Source organism: Ixodes scapularis, unplaced genomic scaffold (assembly GCF_016920785.2).
Source record: "Ixodes scapularis isolate PalLabHiFi unplaced genomic scaffold, ASM1692078v2 PGA_scaffold4__175_contigs__length_147842914, whole genome shotgun sequence".
Lineage (NCBI taxonomy): Eukaryota > Metazoa > Arthropoda > Arachnida > Ixodida > Ixodidae > Ixodes > Ixodes scapularis.
Window position 1 is genome coordinate 75,623,222 of NW_024609879.1, and position 22,051 is coordinate 75,645,272.

The 22,051-nt window shown below is 45.4% G+C and overlaps 1 protein-coding gene and 1 pseudogene across 1 annotated transcript in view; both read right to left on the reverse strand.

The window, feature by feature from the left end:
- Positions 1-227: 227 nt before the first annotated feature.
- On the reverse strand, positions 228-1,422 carry LOC120839821 (annotated as a pseudogene).
- An 8,475-nt stretch (positions 1,423-9,897) lies between these two features.
- Positions 9,898-22,051, reverse strand: part of LOC115323931 — an 85,126-nt gene continuing 72,972 nt past the window's right edge. The window contains exons 7-8 of the mRNA XM_040210376.1: positions 10,117-10,290; positions 9,898-9,904 (exon numbers count right to left, since the gene is read on the reverse strand). Coding sequence (XP_040066310.1) covers positions 9,898-9,904; positions 10,117-10,290 — 181 coding nt within the window. The remainder of the gene's footprint in view (positions 9,905-10,116; positions 10,291-22,051) is intronic.

Sequence of the window (22,051 nt, forward strand, 5' to 3'; positions counted from 1 at the left end):
ATTGGGGAAGGATATCGCAATCAGAAATACTATCACTTAGCCAGGTTTCGGTTATCAACAATATGTGGGGTCAAAGGTAAGAATAGTGCTTTCCAAGTCGGTCGTTTTATTGACAATGCTTCTTGCATTCAGGTTTATTACTCAAAGTTTCGTGCTAGTTATACAAACTGCCCCTTGCACTGCAACTTCGTGAGGAGGGGGGAGTACGTATTTTCATGCGCTAACCGTCAGACAGGATTCCGATGCGTGGCAGGATAGAGGGGAACTCTCGTATTTGCAGTATCATCCCAGATGAATACTTGTCCATTTATTTTAATTTTATCAAAAGAGAGAACGACTTTGTCTCCATTCTTTTTTAATTCCTTAGCGCTGTCCCAGAGTTTTTTTCCTAATCTGCTGGACACGTGGTGAGAAGTCCTCAGACATACTCAACCTTGAACCCTTTAAACGCCTGCAGCTGCGCAGAACTGCACTCTTGTCCCTCTCATCAAGAAATCTTAGGATAACTGGTCGGGTCTTGTTAGCGACCTTACGACCAAGCCTGTGTATCTTTTCAATTAAAGAGGCGTGTGCACCGAGAATATCCTAAAAAATTTCTCTCTTAACACAGTTTTCCAACCCTTCATTGCTTTCATCTGCTATCTCTTTCATTCCATATACAAGTAGATTATTGCGTCTGCTTCTGTTATCCAGGTCGTCTACTTTGCCGAGAAGGAAATTGACGTTGTTTTCAAGAGACACAATCCTTGTCTCGAAGGCTGCCACAGAAACCGCCATATTGGACAGTCCATCTACTTTGTGTTCGATTGTTGCAAGTCTAGCGTTAGTTTCCGCAATCAGTGCATCTGTAGCAGTTTTTCCCTCCTTTATCTCCTTCACGTCACTTGTAATGGCCGCAAGATGCTGCATTAGATCCTCAAGGATGGGTCCCGGATTGGTTTCTACGTCGCCGCTTAGAATCAACAAGAGACTAAACAGGTCATGGCACACACATAACACTCTCCAAAGTGACCGTGGGCTCTAACGAACTCTAAACGACACACATTGTCGCTTCGGTAAGAACATGAAAGTTACTCGTTCCTCACCTGCACGAAAAGTGTAAACGGGTTTTAGTGACATAGCTCTGACAGAGTCGCCGCGCCCACTGTCGTTGAACCACCTTCATTGCGGCTTTATAGCTTGTTGAGTCCAGGAAGTGACCGTCGATGTTTCCGGTCGCGCATGCCCGAAGTATAGAATCGGAGCGTGGTCGGTAGTTGCCCGGTAATCTCTGGATGATGCAGGAATATCCCAGAGAGTGATGACTGGAAGCTTCGCCGCTGAGTCAGATGTTGCTGTTCCTCGTGCACTCACTGGTGCATGAATGGCCGAATAAACCGCCAGGATCTGCACGAAAAGTGTAAGCTTGTTTTTCAGCGACATAGCTCTGACGGAGTCGCCGCGTCCACTCAGTCGCCGCGCCCACTCGTTGTATATCAGACAGCAGGTTTTTCAGCGACATAGCTCTGACGGAGTCGCCGCGCCCACTCCGAACTCTTGATCGATTTAGCATTCACAAACAACCTTGTTCAGATGGTAACGAGTCCCACGAGGGTTACTGAAACCACCAGTTATCTCCTTGATTTGGTGTTTGTTTCTAATACTCTGTGTGTTGCAGATAACCACTGTGAAGTTGTAGATGGAATATCAGATCACCGCATGATAGTGTTAGACTGCCCAGGTTTAGTCCCCAACTGTCTACCTAATACGGTAAAGAAAGTTAAGGAATTCAACAAAGCAGAAGACGAAACTGTCTTAGATTTTCTTGAGTTGTCCTTCAACAGGTTTTCCGATTTATCTACCTGCACTAACTGTGATATAAACCAATTATGGCATTTCTTCCAAGAAACTGTAAACACGTGTATAGAACGCTTTGTGCCAACCAGGAAAACAAATACTAGACAGCGTAGTCATTGGATAACGAGGGAGATTCTACAAGTAAAGCGCCGGGCAAAAAAACTTAACAAAACAATATAAAGGCAAAAAAAGGTAGCTGTGCTGCGTATAAAACTTAAATCACTAATAAAAAATCCAGGTATAAATAATACAACGTTAAAATGACCAACTTCCTGCTTAATGATGCAGTTAAATTTTGTATGCATTTACAGGGCACGAGACAGCACGTAACCAAGGTTGAGGAATGTGGAAGAGAAGTTGTTGACAAATCAGCTATCGCTAAAACATTTAATAACTATTTTTCTTCGGCATTCACGATTAACGACGGCGGATCACCTGAATACAGGGAAAGAACAATAGGAGTACCGGACGTCCAGGTGACGGAAGAAGGCATTTTCGAAGCACTTCTAAATTTAAACACAAAAAAAATCAAGTGGTCCAGACAATGTTCCTTACGCATTTCTGAGAAGATACGCCAAATGGTGCTCTAAATTTCTTTTTGTTATATTCAGGAATGTGCTTGAACAGGCTATTTAAACCGGATCAGTGGAAAACTGCAAAAGTAATACCAATTCATAAAGCCGGTTTTATGCGGACTACTGCGTAATGTTTTCAGAGGTGGGTTCGAGAAGTAATCAGGTAATGCTCAGTAACTGTCTCAACCGTATAACGCCACGGTGCACGAATTGGCAGATGTCGCTGAACATTTCTAAGTGTGTATACATGTGCGTCACACGCAAGAAAACGCCCCTTGCTTTTAGCTACACCATCAACAACCATCCCTTAGAAACTGTCAACGAATACAAGTATCTCGGCGTTATACTCACGTCAAAACTCATTTGGAACTGTCATGTAGCATGGATTGTGCAGAAAGCGATGGTGAAACTCTGCATCTTAGAAAGAAAACTAAGACACTGTACACCAAAAACCGAACTAGCAGCGTACAGCACCACCGAACGCCCTGTTCTGGAGTTTGCTGACGTGGTATGGATCCCACTTCCAAATTCAACGTAGACGGAATTAAGGGAGTTCAGAAGAAAGCACTTCGATTTGCGTACAACAAATACAGAAGAAAAAGATCAATTACAAAATTATACAACATATCAAAAGTGCCTCGTCTTGAAACCCGACGCAAGATAAATCGTCTTAAGCTTTTTTATACTATCCTGCACAACTCTTCGCTCATGTCATTCGAAAGGTACATGGACTACAACTCCAGCAGGCACACGCGCAATAAGCACTCGAAAATTATTGCAGTCTCTTTCTATAGAACTGGCTGTCTAAAAAATGGCTTTTTCAAGCAAACAATCAATGACTGGAATAGTTTGCCTGAAAGTGTTACAAATGCAGCCACAACGTCATCATTTGCAGCAAAGATAGAACAACTTTTTTCGCGGTGATTACAGAAGGTATATTAGGTTATCAATGTTGCATGTTTTTTTTTTTTTGTTTTTTTTTTGTGTGTGTGTTTGTACGGAATTGGTACCGTTTCCTCGAGAGTTGATTGTGCCAAGTGAATCGATGCCACTTTATTTATTTATTTACTACCATGATTGAACACCTTTTTCTTTTTTTGATCGCCAATGATTTGTCATGTATGCTTGCTGTGTGCTAGGTTATCGTGCTATTTTTATTATTGTATGTCTATGCCCACCCCTGCCTTGGCTGCCAACAGGCGGCTGGCAGTATGTCCAAATAAATAACATCTCTCAGCTCCTCAACGGCAGGACATGCCGCAATACACGTCCGTGACTGCCACTGCACACCGACCTTCAAAAAGGCAAACGTCCTCGGACCGTACGGTGGCAAAAGATCAAGAGAACTTTACGAGGCGCATACATTCCAGGCTTGTGGTGACGTCTGTGTCAATCAGCCTTCTGTGTCCGTATCATACAAAGAACTACTATGCCTCCACCACCCCACATGAGGTGTCAGAAGGTTTCTAGTTGGGGAGATGATCATCTCAAACTTCATCCTTCAAAGCAACAATGTTAAAAAATATCTTAATGGCTTTAATAAAAATAAGTTTAATTTTTATTATTTATTTATTTTTATATTAATTTACACCTACAACTGCAATTATTCTCCTACTTCTTTAATTTCTTTCTTTTATTTTCGTCATTTTTGTCTTCCGTATAATTTCTATAATATTCTTTCGTCTCTTTATTTTCCAGTAAAACCCCAGTTGTGAGTGAGTATAGCGTGGTATAGCGCTGTCCAGTCTACTTCATGTCCGCGTCTGTCATTTGCGCTTTTTAATTCAATATGTTTGAAAGTTAGAAAGTTTATTGGGATTTTCACGGGCCAAGCCCGGCAAGGAGGTAGTGGCAAAAGGCATCTGTGCCTGACTGGGCCTCTACCCCCCACAGTTTACAGAAGTGCAAAAGGTGGTACGGTACACAGCATTCTAGCATTCTTTTCTGCCTAAATATACATGCCTGTGTACGTAAAATACATTTCATGCAACACATTAAACAAACATTTAATTTCACACCACAAAATAAAGAAAGAATATTCAGAAGTTTTAGTATGCGCATGTCCAGCGGTGGACCCAAGCTAACAAAAAACAAACAAAAACAAAACATTTCTACAACGCGTAACAGATGGCTTTGTCTATAAGAATTTGTTTAATCTCTTTCTTGTATTTATAAAACGACCCTGTAAAATCAGTTTTATATTCCATAGTATTTAGTAATGCAGGAATCTGATAATCAATATTCTGTTTTGCCTAGTTTGTACGAACCTTAATAGTTCTACGTTTACTATTTCTCAATAGATAAAGTTGTGAAGCAGGTTCATCCACTCGGTAGAGTTTATTTTTGTGTATTGTGTGCATAAGTTTGAAATAGTAAATTTGATTGCTTTCAGCATGCTATGCTTAGTAAAATAAGGACTGCTATGAAATTCGCGAATATTGCCATGGTAGTTTTCCAAAATTCGCAGAACCTTTTTTTGAAGTATGATTAGTTTACCATAGTTTGTGGACGTGGTTGTTCCCCATACCGTAATTCCATAACAGAGCCTCGAGTAAAACAGGGAGTAATATAAGTTTTTGGTAAGCCAATTAGGTATAAAGTTTGCTATTCTATACATGCATCCGACCACTTTTGATAATTCCCCCTTCCTAATGTGAGTTGTCCAGGTTAGTTCTTCATTGAACCAGACTCCAAGAAACTTTTGTTCTTCTACTTGAACTATTGGGAGGCCATTGAATTATAAATGTATTTGGTTATTGTCACGCTTGTTTATGGGTCTAAATATTATATATTTTGTTTTTTCTGCATTAAGTTTAAGTTCGTTCTCTGCCAACCATTGTGATAGCTTCACGAGGTAATCGCTAGCCTGTTGTTGTAAGGATGCTTTTGTATTGCTACTGACGAAGACATTTTTATCGTCAGCATACATTACGAGATGAGGAGAATTGGGAATATCGGTTATGTCATTTATATACACGAGGAAGAGTAGCGGGACTAATATAGAGTCTTGTGGTACGCCATGTTTGATTTCTGATTCCTGGGATCTAATTTTATCGACAGGAACAAACTGTTTACGGTTTTTAAGGTAAGATTCAATTAAGTTCGATGCTATTCCTCGTACGCCATAAGACTGGAGTTTTGAGAGTAAAATATTATGCTGTATAGAATCAAATGCCTTACTTAGATCGAGAAATAATCCGAGCGTGTATAATCTATTTTCAATGTTTGTTATAATGCTGTCTTTTATATCAGTAAGTCCTGATTCAGTTGATTTTTCTTTTTGGAAACCGTATTGGGGCTCTGTGATTACATTGTGCTTGGTAAAAAACTTTTGCAATTTAATGTTTATCACACCTTCAAATATTTTTGAAAATATTGGCAGCACCGATATTGGTCTGTAGTTTTTCACGTCATTTTTATTTCCGCCCTTATACACCATGCTAACCTTTGCAATTTTGAGAAAATCTGGGAAAATTCCTGTCTGCAGCATGATGTTTATGATATTTGACAAGATCGGGCTTATTACATTGGACACAAATTTAATTGGTAAGGGCTTGATTTCATCTATCCCAGCTGATACACTCGTCTTAATTTGTTTAATCAAATTACTTATTTCATTCGGCGATGTGGGTGCAAGCATTATAGAGCTTGATATATTTGATGTCTTAGCTGCACCACCGGATTCACAGTCACTATCTTGTTCCCGCGGAACACCAATATTTATAAAATGTTCATCCATGATATTTGCAATTTCTTCGCCAGCTACATTTCTACCGTCAACGGATATTGTATGCGCCCTATACAAACTTGTATCTTTGTTTGTAAGGTTATTTACTAATTCCCATAGCTTTCTAGCGTTATCGTAGTTCCTTCAAATTTGCGTAGAAAATACTCCGATTTTGCATTTTTGAAGTCTGAGTTTAGTTTATTCCTAATTTTTTTTTAAATTCAGTTATAAATTTTTTGTCACGGGATTTCACAAAAGCATGGTACATATTGCTTTTTATTCTAATTCTCTTGTATAGTTCATCATTCAGCCATGGCTTGCGGAATTTTGATTTAACCGTTCTCGATTTTACTGCAGGGAAGGCGAGGTCATATATTTTTCTGAATTCTTCTGAAAATTTTCGAAAGGCAGATTCAGCACTCTGTTCTAAGTAGATGCTTGTGGAGTCAAATCGCTCAACGAGCGCTTGAAAAGTGCATAGAGTTTCATCATTTATTTTTCGGTAACAGTAATTTCCTGGGTCAGTTTTGTTTTGTTCTGTTGGAACGCGGCTGAGGCAGAAAATAGGCAGATGGTTGCTAATGTCTTCACTGAAGATGCCAGAAACCAATTCAGTTTGGTTTACATTGGTTACACACACATCTATGGATGTGGCACTCTCACTTGTTATCATAGTCGGTTGGGATATCATGTTTGAACAATTCTACGACACAATTTGGTCATTAAGGTCTCTAGCATACACGTCGTTTGAAATTGTGTCTATGTTTATATCGCCCATAATCTTAAACGGTAGTTTTGTTGAAGAAAGAAAATAGAGTAAGGTATCAAAAAACTTCAAAAACACATATTTGTTTCCCGCTGGTGGTCTATATATTCCGGAAATTAACATTTTCTTTGTGCGCAGGACTAGGCGCTCAATATCTTTGTCTCTCACGGAATATTCGTCCACAACAGTAAAAGTAATTGAATCTACTATGTATATCAAAATTGCACCTCCTCTTTTCTTACCTCTATTTAAATTAGCACAGTTGTAATTAGCAAAACTCGGTGGTATCTCATTGTCTCCCATCCAAGTTTCAGTGAACAACAATGCGTCAAAACGTACATGCAATGAGTTAAAGAACAGATCAAGGGCGTCTTGTTTTCTACTTATGCTTCTCGTATTTAGATGAATTGCAGAAAAATTGGGTTTATAGTTTCTGTACCTATCGTTGAAATGCACACTATTATAATATTCACATTCCTGATCCAGCATGATCGTTGTAAAACGGTACCACTGTTGAAGATGAGTTCAGAACGATCGTGTCTACGTCATTCTTTCGAAATCGGCTGTGCATGTAACCTTCAAGATATTCAACCCATCATCCTTTCGTGCATACACTTTTCCGCCCACAGTCCAGACGTGTTTCCACCTGACTTCCCTTTTTTAGCGATAGTTACCCCAAGCAGTTGTTTGCATTGTCGCGTAAGACGCTCATTGACAAACACAGGCGTTGTAACCCTGGTCGCAGTGAAGCCCAGCGCTTCAGTACTGAGTCGCTTTTTTTTTTTTTTTTGCTTTCATGAGGACAGTGTTTCTCTTCGTGCGCTGTAGGAAGCGCACGATAATGTTTTTTTCGCCAGGTTTTTATGTCGGAACTCTGTGGCAAATGTCGATATCTGCATTAGTGATAGGCTCGTCTAACGCGTCCCCAATCTTTTTGATAACGTCATTGGGATCATCTTCATCTTTTATCTCAAGGTTATGTTAGCGTTGGTAGTGCTCTAGTTCCTCTACACGCTGACTCAGTCTTTGATTTTCATTCTGAAGCTCGGAGTTCTTCCTTGTCAACTCCTGTATTTCCTTTCTTAGGTGCTTTAGATCATTTCCAATTTACTCCACTTTATCGCAAGTGTCGCTTCAGAACTTTGTACTTTCTTTTAGGCTTCGGAGGTCCGCCCTTAGTTCGCGCCGAAGATCGTCGATTGCTTTTGCAAACTCTTTCGCTTCCTTCCCGTCCTTAGTCATGATGGACAGACAAAACGAGAAACGGGCAAAAGAAAGACACCACAGTCAGAACAGCTGTGTTCGGCAGCAGTGCACCCAGGCAGGGATACTCTAAACGTGGAAAAATTCTCACCTGCAAGCAGAGTGGTACGCTTAGAAAAGTGCCTCCGGTGCACTGCTGCCGAACTGGACGCGGCGCGGGATCGCCGTCCCCTTTTGTAGACGATGCCAGATGTCGCGGCCTTGAGTCCACTTAAGTGCGCTCCGTCCGCTTGGCAGCGCACACGTGACTATATAATTCTAAACATGATGTCTCGCTTGCACCATGTCGCTGCTGGCGTAAAAAGGCACTTCAAATCGCAAGCCTGTCAAAGTTACCCTCACGCACATACTGCATGTGCTTCCACACATGACACTGCTGCAGACGCCATGCTGGCAATTGTATATGAGTTGTTTAACTTCATAGAACTCGAACGACTACAGTTAGAATATCTCATTGGCGCAAGTAATTAAATAATATGTGGATTTAATCTGCGACTTCTCGCCATATATTGTCTGCTTTCTTTAAAATAAACAAGTAAACGTAAGATCGTTGCCTACCCAAAACTCCACAAGACCACGACTTTATCGGTGAAATCGGAATCACTTTTCAGTGCCACATTGCCACGCGCAGGGACGAGGAGCAAGCAGCGCCCGGTCGTGGTGTTCTAAAAGGTTCGCATTTATTCTTAAGCCTGTTTTACATGCGGCGACTGTTGCGAAAAAATCGGTGCGCCAGACAACGCAGCGAGTGCGATCGCAATGTTTGGTTTCAAATGCTCCAACAACCGCGCAATTTCTGTCGGCGCGGCCGGCTCTTCGGACACGGAGAAGACGCGTTTGACTTTGCCTAAAATACAACAAAAACGTCTTAATAAAAAGAAAATCATACTAATACTGTATGTAACTAGAATTTTTTAATAGTTGAGCATTAAACCAAAAGCATTTTGGTGTCTAAATTTATTTTCTAATATGCAGCTATCGTGGATGAAAGCAGGCTAATGAACGGCTGGTTGATGAGAAAGCGACAACTCTGCGACAAAATACCAACTAGGTGACAACCAGTCGCAGAGCCTCTGCGACAGTGTGACCGTGATTTTAATCGGACATTTACTGGAATTTGCACCGATTTGGGACGATAATCGCAGCATGTGAAATAACCTTTACTCGGGGCGTGACTTTTATCATTTCGCCGTAGTTTCTTCTTCTTGAAAGTGCCTGATCATTCTCACACCGAACGCTCGATGCTCAAGCCTTCTAGGCCGAATTCTTCACCTGACGACGCACACACTAGATAAGGAGCGGTCCGCAACATTGTCGAGTCAGTCTCGCTTTCGCTTGCTGTTACGCCGCCAAATCGCCGCTCAATTTTCTGCTGTCTCGACGCTCGTTCTTTATTTTGTTTGGCACAAGTTCGCCGATTAAGCCTTTATTTTCAGTTCACTGTTCATCCTCTCGTCACCTTCATTCTTGAAAATATTCCACTTTTACTGATGATAATCTTTATATATTTTGTAATTTTTAGCTTATTTGTGTTGCTGAATTGAGTGAATAATCTAGTTCAGTATTTTTTCATATTCTGTTATATGTTACGAGAAGACATAAAGCAAGTTTTACACAAACTTTGTAGTTAAATTACAGTAAAATATGACAGCTGCGAAAAAATAACGTGGCAAATAAGGAATTACAAAGCAATAAATTGTTAGTACAGCGTTGATTGTAACAGATTCCTTTCAAAGCCTGCATGAATGGGAGTCTCATTTAGAGGTAGAACGTACACAGCCTATGCTTAACTGCCCGTGATCCCCTCATTTGGTCCAGGCAAGTACAAGAGGGCACCTCAGTCTCACAACTGTTCAGAAAGTATACATTATTGTTCCACACCAAGCGAAACGTAGTTCTAGAAATTATGTCGTATATCACTGAATAAACGTAATAGAAAGCAAACTTACCTTAGTCCCATCAGGATCTGGTGTGGAGTGCATATTGATAAGCCAAAGCTTTCCCAATCGTTTCCCCATTTGCCCATGAGAAATCCATCCCTAGGGTCACAGCTTCTTGCACCGTCACTTCCCCTCACGAATTCGGCTCCTGGAGGACCCTCGCCGTCATACACAGCACCCATGCTTAAAAATAGGCATAAGTGTAAGCGTTTCCCGCAAAACTGCTAAAGTGCCACAGTAAACAAAAATCTTAAGACGCAGTTTCAATCATCCAAAGTAGGAGCTGCGTAACTATCTCTACTTCATGGGCACGCCAAAGGAATTCAAACCGATGGCCTATGTAAAATAGATGAACTCGCGCCTGTAATGTTGGACGCACAGAATGAAATCACGAGCTGAATCGCCGATCCTAAGAAAGTCTTTGACTAAATGGCCTTGAAAATGCCCGGAAAGCATACAGTACGGGTTCTTTCGTTCCTCTGGTCACCTTGCGCCGTCCAGACTGCCAGGTCCGGATGGGGTGACGGACTTCGTTGTGGGAAGCTGGGCGGGTCTTGCCGGAGACGAAGTTGCTTCCCTTGGCCGTCGACGACTAATTCAGTTGACTTTGGGAATTACTTTTAAACAAAACAATTTAATACTTTTGAAACGAATGAAAATACAAAGAAAAACGATACTGCGAAATGGTAACTTCCCCTGTACGGGATTGGGAAGGAGGTGGTCGGGTGTTAGCTTCTCCAAGCTCGGGAGTTGGCTGGCTCGTGGGATTACGTCCCGATTACGGGGACAAAAGTCCCTCGGAATCCCACGACCTGACTCGATTACGGAGCGACAGCTCTCGAGCCCCAGCACGAACTAAACTCACTCGCTGAGTTTCTAATCCAAGTTACTCGTTGGTCCGTCCCCTTTTAGTGGACCGGCGAATCCTCGACGCGTTGTGAGACAGGCGTTTCCCACCGCCAACCAATCGGCTCACTTTCTCGCCACGTGGGAATTGCTTGTATTCCCGGGTGGGAACCCGCGGTCTGCGTACATCTCACGGTCAAAGGTCGGGCTGGTTCGGATGCAAACAAAACCATTTCTCGCATGGCGAAGTGGACAACCGACCCCAGTGTGGATAGTGCCGACTAAGTGAGCCATACCGTAATTCATTCTGCCAGAGGCGGTCTGACGTTGCCGTTCTGCCGCGACCCCCCACACTCGGGCGAGAAAGACTAAACCGATGTAAACGCGCCGTGTAAACAGCGCCGGACAGAGCCACTGCGCTCTGGTGGCGGTGGTGGTGTAACTTTACTTTCTCCGGCCCGGAACGCACGCTCCGATTCTCTCGGCAGAAAACGCGCGCCCCGAACCCCGCGTCGTAAAGTACGCCTGTCTCTCGAGGTCGCCCGCCAATGGAAGTGTTTACAACAGCGCTTTCCCCCCAGTCAAATCTCCCTGGTGCTAACGGCCCACCCGCGGAGCTCTCGTCAATCCTTACACCTCCCCCCTTAAGACTCTTGCTGGACTGAAAGAACATCTAAGAGTCAAACATGAAAATAGGATCGAAGACATCAGTCGCATTTCTACATACGATGCACAAAAAAAAAAAAACGCCATTAGACACGCGCCATGCAATGTCCCCATATTGAATGACAGTACGTCACTATAAAAGAAAATACGCGCACATGTCACAATGCAGGCATCAACGTTTACGCCAGGAACAAGAAAAAAAAGAACGCTAAACGGAACACGCCTGCTGCAATAACCGCGCATCGGAACACAAAAACAAAAAAACTTTGCAAAACAATTGTCTCTAGGCTCGTGCACTGGAAAATCTCAAGTCACAGCAGCCACAAAGTTTGACGAAGTCTCTTCACGCACGGACACAGCAGCAAGACCACACTCCTGGGGTATACAAGTCAGGCCGCGCGGTAGGCGGAACCACCCATGCTCTCGGATGGACGCAGCGCTGAGTCAGTGGTACCCCAAAATCTGTTCAGCAAGCGAGACAAAGCGTCTGCGTTACCGCTAGCGGACCCCTTTCTGTGGGTCATGATCACATCATAGCGCAGCAGCGCTAGAGCCCACTTTGATAGCTTTGCCCCATGCGGTCTGCAGGACGTCAGGTAGGACAGAGGGTTGTGGTCCGACACGATGTGCACTTTTGCGCCCAAGAGCCCGCCATAAAATGTGACAACCGCCCAAACGAGAGCGAACGCCTCGCGCCCAATGGTGGACCAGCGTGTTTGAGTAGGAGTGAACGTATGGCTGGCGAACGCGATCGGCTTCTCGGCTCCACCACTTCCGATCTGGCCCAGGCACGACCCTGGTGCCACTGCTGACGCGTCTGTCAAAAGCCAGCAAGGCTCCTGCAAGCTCGGGGTCGAAAGGATCGCCGCCTCACAGAGTGCTGTCTTTAGCTGCGGGAATGCGCCCTCCGCCCCCTCCGGCCTAAGTATTTCGTTCAGTTCGCCCTTTTTGGCAAGGGCCGTGCAGAGCTCGGCAATAGCAGCGTAGCCTTTTGCGTACTCTCGGAAGTAGCCACACGGTCCCAGGACACCCTGCGGTTCCCTCTTATTACGCGGGTAATCTAAACCCTCGGTCGCGGCGTCCTTATTTGGGTCCTGTTTATTCGTTCCAGACCCCACGACGTGCCCGGGGAGGGTGACTGACCCCCCGGCAACCTGACACTCCTCGTGAATGAGCTCACCTGTTTCTTCAGTCGCGCCGTTCTTGGGGGGCGCGCAGTTTACCTCTCCAAAGTTAGCGTCTTCGTGAAGCATGACTCCCACATGTCCCACTCGAGCATGGCTGTTTCTCAGCCGGCTCGCACGAACCACTTTGGTTCCGCCCTCCCGAGTCACAGGACCTGAAGCCGCCACGAAAACATTCGGTGATGCTATCCTGTGTTCACCCCCATCAAAATCCTGGTCTTTGTGCCGGTTCAGCAACTTCCAGTCATACGATGAAAGTAAGCAATCCGCCGTGATAGCCAGTGTATCGGTAACTGCACACAGTACGGTGACCGGGTCACTCTGAGCAACCCCTCCCCGGAGCCTGGCCTGCAGCGGCAAACGCACGAGTTTTGCTGTTACCTGTTGCCCAAAGGCAGAAACAAGGCGAACTGTGCCGCTATGCTCGACCAGTTCCGGCGGAACGGCGCTCTCTCTCACGACTGTTATTTCACTTCCGGTGTCTAGCACGGCCGTTAGCTCTTGGTCGCCGGAGAAAAGTTCGACTAGAATCAGTCCTGAACTTCTGGGTCCCCACTTGTCATTCTTATCTACTGCAGCCGTTGGCTGTTGAGGGAAACTCAAAACAGCAATTCTGTCCCCTACCATCACTCCCTGTACGAGTGGCTTTCGAGCCGTTTCGTCTTGCTCTTTGCGGTTAGGGCAGTTTCCCGAAATGTGCCCGCTTTGGTTACAGCCAAAGCAACGAGGCGAAGTGCGAGGAGGGCTCTGCTTAGGAGCGTCCGTCTCTGGCTTCGAGCCGTCGCCTCCGACTTCTATGCCCCTCGCCGTTCGTCTGTCTCTCTCTGCCTCCTCGTACATCTGTACCACCTTAGCTAGCTCGTGCGCCTGCAGCCACTTTGTCTCTTCACGCAGCGTGACGTGCCGGAGACACTCCTCACTGAGGCTCGAATTCACCTGGTCTGCGACCATCAGATGAATCAGGTCCTCTTTACTCTCTACATTGCGCGCCTCCAGGTAGTAGCTGAAATAGCTCGCCGTCCTCGAGGCGAACTGCGCCCACCCCTCGTCTTTTCGCTTACGCGCGCCGGCAAACCGCTTCCGGTACTCGCCAGGGGTGAGTCGGAGCTCGTCCAGGACGGCGGCCTTGACCGTGTCGTAGCTAGCTGTCTCCTCCGCAGATAACCTCGTAAAAAGATATTTAACTCTTTCTGACAACGCCGGCATTATCAGATGTACTCGGCTCTCATTCGGCACTCCGTAGGCCGCGAACATCTTTTCGACACCGTCGAACCAAACAGGAACTTCCGCGTCAGGTGGCAGTTTCTGATTTTTAAGAAGTTTCGCGCATTGCGAAACAGGGTCCAGCCTGCCCATTCCCGTCGTCACGGTAGCCGCCCCACCGACACTCGGTCCACGCATTGCCGCGATTCTTTCCTCGCTCTCAAGCTTGAGTTTTAATATGGCAATTTCGTGCTCGTGCTCCATGCGCCGCATGGCTTCCGCGTGCGCATGGGCAGCGCGCTCGTCGGCGGACCGACTTTCTGACCCTTCCGCCCCTCCGTCGGTCCCCTTGTCCTTTTCCGCAGTTTTCACCTTATCCCCTGATTTCTTCATCTTTTCCTGCCAACTGACTCCTACGTCTGCGCTCACACCAAAGAAACGTGAAGGTTCCACTCACCGGCGCCGCGGAGTCTCCCTTGGACTGGATGGCACGGGGTGACAGTGGGCTCCCTTGACGCTAGTCGGTCTCTGATGCGTGGGCTCTCTGCGGTAGTCGTTCTGTTGCCGCTCGATGATGTTTCTTGAATTTTAATGTCGTCGAAGCCAATCCTGTCGACTGCGCCAGTACGGGTTCTTTCGTTCCTCTGGTCACCTTGCGCCGTCCAGACTGCCAGGTCCGGATGGGGTGACGGGCTTCGTTGTGGGAAGCTGGGCGGGTCTTGCCGGAGACGAAGTTGCTTCCCTTGGCCGTCGACGACTAATTCAGTTGACTTTGGGAATTACTTTTAAACAAAACAATTTAATACTTTTGAAACGAATGAAAATACAAAGAAAAACGATACTGCGAAATGGTAACTTCCCCTGTACGGGATTGGGAAGGAGGTGGTCGGGTGTTAGCTTCTCCAAGCTCGGGAGTTGGCTGGCTCGTGGGATTACGTCCCGATTACGGGGACAAAAGTCCCTCGGAACCCCACGACCTGACTCGATTACGGAGCGACAGCTCTCGAGCCCCAGCACGAACTAAACTCACTCGCTGAGTTTCTAATCCAAGTTACTCGTTGGTCCGTCCCCTTTTAGTGGACCGGCCAATCCTCGACGCGTTGTGAGACAGGCGTTTCCCACCGCCAACCAATCGGCTCACTTTCTCGCCACGTGGGAATTGCTTGTATTCCCGGGTGGGAACCCGCGGTCTGCGTACATCTCACGGTCAAAGGTCGGGCTGGTTCGGATGCAAACAAAACCATTTCTCGCATGGCGAAGTGGACAACCGACCCCAGTGTGGATAGTGCCGACTAAGTGAGCCATACCGTAATTCATTCTGCCAGAGGCGGTCTGACGTTGCCGTTCTGCCGCGACCCCCCCACACTCGGGCGAGAAAGACTAAACCGATGTAAACGCGCCGTGTAAACAGCGCCGGACAGAGCCACTGCGCTCTGGTGGCGGTGGTGGTGTAACTTTACTTTCTCCGGCCCGGAACGCACGCTCCGATTCTCTCGGCAGAAAACGCGCGCCCCGAACCCCGCGTCGTAAAGTACGCCTGTCTCTCGAGGTCGCCCGCCAATGGAAGTGTTTACAACAGCGCTTTCCCCCAGTCAAATCTCCCTGGTGCTAACGGCCCACCCGCGGAGCTCTCGTCGATCCTTACACATACGTATTACATAGTTAAATGTTCTAGATAACAGAAAGAATATAACATAGAGAGGACGAAACAGAGACAAGTACAGATAGGATATTATTTCTTATCCAGTATATACTTTACCAACAGGCTCGTTAGCAATATGTTTAAAAGTTCTCTTGTTACGCTTTCAACTGTACAATTATAAGTTGACGGTTTCGGAATTTTTAATGACGGAAACATGTACTCTTTAACGAAACAGGGTACCAAACCGAATAACGGTAGAGCCACAACACAAAGGAAATCAAATGATGGAGACGCCTGCAAAAGTTTGAAGTTCTTAAGAACAGACCAAACATTTCCCACTTGATTGCACTGCGCAGTGGTGAAACAAACGTATTCCTAATTAAAAAAAAAGCATATGTGCTACAGGTTATCTTAGAGCATGCAACCTTTCTCTGAGACTTAAATATAGGTTGCTCATTGAAGGGTCTAGAAGACACGGCATTCTTGATTTGTGCCGAGCTGCAGAGCAGCTTTTAATGAGTACAGTGTCCCAAAGCAAGCTGTGTTTCTGAATCAGTGCTCATTTTCCGGGGACGGGGAAAGATCGAGGAGTCGGGATGATGACACTTTCTAACTTGAGATTCTATGATGTTGATTTGCTGTTTGAGTGTTTTATTTGGAATGGGCAGTAATGACGAAAAAAGAGCATGGCTAATCGAATGATTGGCGCTGGTATCGGTGGTCCATAGAAAGTGAATGACCTAAAATATTTTCATTCTAAAGGAAATACAATGACAGCCATTTTACTAAGCATCAAATGTATGGGTTTGGCTAAATGTTAATATCAGCGGTATTTTATACGTTGGTAAAAAGTGAGAAGGTGACAAAAGACCGAAAAAAGAAAGTAGCATTCTAAATTGCGATTGGGCTAGTTGGTCTATAATATTTAAAATGTTTAAAAGCACAAAAGAGCGAGCGCAAAGACACGAACACAACAGGACTGGCGCTAGAGCGTCTCGTGTAGTTTTTGTGTTTTCTTTGTCCTCACGTTTCTCGCACCATTAAACCTACAATCAAAAGCACCGTATTTTCCGGGCTATTAGTCCCCGGACTATGGGCACCCTGCGTCCGCTAGGAGCCGGTACCGATTCCCCAGCCAACAGCGCCGCGCGCGGACACTTTTGAGTCATCGTAGAGTGTGCAATAGAGCTCCTCCGCGCTGACGCTGCTCCCGGGCTTCCGACAATGTCGTAGCGTAAGCAGGCATGCTGACCTTGCAATATTAGCCATATAAGAAGATTTGGGGCCCTCGTCTAAGGTTGCTTTAGGGGCTCTCGTGATGATGATGATATTACTGGTTGACACAGTACTTTTTGGAAAGCCTAAGTTATTTTTAAAGTTATAGATTTGTACCTTCTTGAGTAATGTTACCACTGAAAAAGTGGGTAAAATGTTGTGTTCAATCCAAGTGAATTACTATCTATAGCCGTACAGAACGCGGCAATCTAATGACTGCCCCGACTCGCTTTCCAGTAAGCGCTCGGGATAGAAGTGCGGAACATTTTTCAGTGTAGGGCAATCGTATATATTTTCCAACTTAGTGTTCTAAAATTGTCGTTCACTTGCCGCTTGTAAAAAATCAAAACAAAAAAAAAAAACACAAAAAAAATCCTCTGCCCTTTTTTAGTTGAAGGGAATGTTTTTAATGTAACTGTTTTTAGGGGCGAAGCTCATTAGTGTCTAGCCTTGTCCGGCGCCCGTGCTCACATCGATTGCAATCCCATCTGTCTTCTTCAAAAAGAAAAAGAAAATGTTTGCGCAATCGCCAGGATTCGAACCTGTGCGGGGAGACTCCAATGGATTTCTAGCCCATCGCCTCAACCACTCGGTTACGACTGTGGAAGTAGTAGGGGACTCTGAGATGTGGTAGTAACTCAAGAGCTGGGGTTTCTGTCATCGATGAAACGTTGCATGTAGCCGCTCAACGTCTATACAGGAGAGGGCGCTCCAATCAAATCCGTATATAATCGCGTTAAACTTTGCATGCATTGGCTCAACGTTTATAGATGAGAGGGCGCTGCGGTCAAATGCCCAAAAGCGTTTATAACCACGTTCCACAACACACATTCTCTTTCTGGTAGGAACCGTTGACTTAAGCGGTGGAGATGCGTTCCCACGGCTTCTGGCGGATCCAAGCTGATCCGGTGGGAGAACCACTGTCTCTGGCATTTCACCGACCATAAAGCAGTAATAATGAAGTCGAAACGCAACCCGGAACTCAGCACTACCTATGAGCAATAAAAAGATATCAGCACCATCAGCACTACCTATGAACAAAATCAGTATCATCAGCACCACCAGAGCTTCGCCCCAATCAACATCATTCACCACGTGGAGATGCGGTCATTTTTTTCTGGAAGGCCGAACTCTGGAAAGCTTGTAATAAGCAGGAACATTTTAAACTCATTGTTGTAGAGGGAACGTTCTCCACATTTCTCAAAGGTCCTCGCTTTGCTAAAAAGTTCATTGTGGAGGCAATGAGCACATTAAGAAATAGAACCATGTGTGCAGCTTTCGGCGTAAACACGGACTCGAATAATGGCCCATTGTTGTTCCTAAAACAAATATAACAAAAAGAGTTCCATAAAAAAAAATAGACATAGAGATGTTTTAAGTCTTCCTCTTAGCTTCAGTTAGGAATATCTTCACTCAGGCTGCCGCGGAGATGACAGCTCTGTCCCCTTCGCCAGGGAGCATCGAAGGCCGCGCTTCAAAAACGTACGTTCGCTCGAAATATAACTCTAATCACGCACTCGAGTAGGACAGTGGATTAAGGCGTTTACGATGTTTTTCTTTTCCTTGCCTAAAGAGGGATGGCAAATGCCCAGAAGGCTGGAGGCTAATCAGCGCCTTCTTTTGCTCAAAGCCATTTAGAAACGAATGCAAATAGCGTGAGAGGCCGATCACATCAGATCTATCGGCCCTTTGTGTACACCAACCAAAGAAGCTCGCCGCGCAGAGCGTTGTTTGGTTTCGTTTACAGTGCCATTATCTTTTTCAAGCCTCTCTTTCTTGAACGTCGTGAAAATATTGTCCAAAATATTTTGTTAAAAAGCTCCTGACACGCCAAAAACAAAATTACGTTAAGAGTTAAAATGCTGTTTCAGGACATCACCAAAAAATAGTTTCACTTGACAATGACGTAGTTTTCTTTTATATAAGAAATAGAAATACGAAGCCCAATTAAAAGTGCCCACCACTGCCCTGTGATATAACATTGTTCCGCAAGGTGTCGGGGCGGTCCGAAGGGAGGCATCCACCTACGTCACTAAAAGTGGTTTCGCCGGAATCACCTGAGTTTCACTCCTCGTGCTCTCCGCGACTGTGCCTAAGATTTTTTTCCTTTGTTATTCTGGTCTTCTCCACGAGCGATCGCAGAAAACGAAGTTTCAGTTCCATTATACTCTGTTTCATACTTAGCATGCGACGCTGTCAAAGCTGCTGGCACGAGCGCGTGGCTTTATCTATGGTTTTGTTTGCGCGAGAACGCGTGCAAAGGATCAACGAGATTAAGCCCCACGCTCGCGCCAGTAGCTTTGACAGCATTGCGCGCTAAGTATAAAATACACGATATCTTTTTATCGCTGCACCGTTGGTTAGTTTGCGCGCTGTAAAAGTTGAGGATGAAGAGTTAGTGGGTCGACGTGATGGAGGTCAATGATGAAAGCGTTGCGAGTCTCGCAAGCCAGTGTACGAGTGCATTTCGTCAGTCTAATAATACAAAGCCACACTGCGGCCGAAAAAATACAAAGCTATCGTGTTAAAAAAAAAGAAAAAAAACACGCTCGCAGAAATCGGGATTGCTAGCATACAACACTCCCGATCGCATTGCTAAACGTTCAGACACCGAAGTCGTCGAATCATCGGATAGTCTCGAGGCTGAAGATTCCTGCCGTCTAGAGAATACAAACGTCGAGCATAAAGTACGCGTTTTGTCTATAGAACATGAGCAGAACTTGTTTACTAGCTTCACTGGCTCCTCTTTTTCTACCTTTACAGCAACGTAAAGCAATGAAAAGAAAAAAAAGAAAAAAAAAAAACTTGTTTGTTTGGATTGCTCCCGGAGGTGAGGAGAATAACAAAATATTAATATATATATATATATATATATATATATATATATATATATATATATATATTCCACGCGATCGCGGTAAGCACGAGGAGTAATAAAACTCACGCGACTTCCGGCGATGCCTCCTTCCTGACCGCCCCGACACCTTCCGGTATATTGTTACCTCACAGGACACTGGCCATAACCTCGAGATCCCGAAGCGTGCGCGCGAAGGCTTCTCCAGCCGTTTTATTGGATTTGCTCCCCAGCAGTACGAGTATAATCGCGCAAACTCCGCCGCTCGCCGCGAAGGGGCGATGTCTGCCCAGTCATAACAGAGCGGCGAGCCGCCAGCGTCGGAGGTAGAGATCTGCACGGGCCTTGCATTCAGGTCTACAAGGGGGGCCAAACGGCCAAGCCACCCATTTCTTCCTTTTTGTGTTTAGCGGCATGTTCTTCGGACGCGTATTCGGGGGTTGGGAGAGGAACCACAGTGGGGGATAAATAGAGGCTGAAACATGTGTGTGTGTGTGTATGTTTTTGTGCGGTCCGGTGTGTGCAGCGAATGCTCTTCTAGCGGCGCGGCGTTCCTTTTCGTTTCTGGCGGCGCCGCCATCATACCATCGCTTCTCACCACACACACACGCCTACACAATGCGCAACCTCGCGGGTATAAACCCTCTACGTACGAGTGCTTGCATTCCCAATATGGGTGAAGAGGCTCCCCTGAAAGTTACTTGGCCTGAACGATTTCCCGCAGACCACTGCAAAAAAACGGCTAAATTAATGTGTGTGTGTGTTTTTTTAACGGTTGTGTGCAGCGGCAGGAGCCAATTTAGCACTTTTTCCATCTTTTCTCCAAACCCGTCGCGACGTTTCCCATCCTTTTCTTTGTGACGCGTGGTTTTGGTTACTGCTGCTTGTCATTTTTCTTTTCCTGTCCGGAAGGAAGATCGGGGTAAATTTTCTTAACAAGCTGCCTAGGCCTGCACGTTGGTCCAAATTAATAATAGCAGCAGCAAAAAAACAAAAGAAAGGTGGTTACCGTATTTACCTATCGGGTACCGCAATCAACTTATGTGTAGCAGTGGCAAGCGAGCTGCCATGCCGCACGATTTGTGAGCTATTCATACTGTGGTAAAATAAAGCGCAACTGGCCCGTGAAAATTAGCTCCGGGCCGGGCCAGGCCGGCTGTTGGTAATGGATAGCGGGCCGCGGGCAAGTCCAGGCCGAATAGAAAGCGTGCCGGGCTGGGCCGGGCTTCTAAATATCGGCCTGTGCAGACCTCTAGTCGCAGGCATCGCGGGTGGGTATTGTCAGTCGCGCCGTCGTGCTTCATCTTGCGTTCACCCGGGCTCTCCGGATAACAAAATGAAAAAAGGTAGAGCATGGTTGTTTCTACTCAGAGAAATATATATATATATATATATATATATATATATATATATATATATATATATATATATATATATATAATAATCTTCCTTAGAAGAAGAGAAAGAGCGCGCCAGAAAATGGCTTGGTCACGCTACAGCTCGAGCTGAGCCCGGCAGTTCGAAATAAAAGCCGACCGCCAGAGACTGAGCCCTGGGCCCGTTTTCTCGAACGCGAACCGTGGGTTAAAGTTAACTATTGTATCTATAAAGGGGAATTCTAGTTCACGTGATTTGGAGAGCGGGGGCGCCGTGGGAGGAAAGGTACCTACAAGACGTCGCTTAATGAGGGCTAATAGTTCTGCTTGGTTCTGTTGAACATTCATTTCTATCCGGCTGTTATATTAATGACGCACCATCAACCTATTAGCACGTCAAGCAAAGCGCTAGTTCAGAGGGCCTACTAAACTAACCCACGGCAGCATTCCGCGAACGCATCACTCTTCAGCAGTCCGGGATCCAAGACATATGACGGTACATAAGCCTTGCAAGTGTTCTTATGGTCAGTAAAAAAATGTTTTGCGAACGAGTGTTGCTATACATATATATACTAACACATTTAATTTGTTACACTATACACGCCAACTCGTGAACAGCGATTACTTTGCGGAGAAAGGGGGTTATCCTCGATAAAGTCTTCGCTCCGGGTGAATAGCTGCGACGTTGTACTGTTTTTTTTTTTTTTGTTCGGATGCGTTAACAGTATGCCGACAGCTACGAGGTTTCTACATATCCCCGGTGGCCAGCAATTCAACGGTGTCGAGAAGCGTAGCTGCTCGACACCGGTGGATCGGTTGGGCAAACGGAAGAGAGAGCAAACAGTTGAGATCTGCAGGAATCGCAGAAACGTGCGTCGCAAGGAACAAAAACGAGACT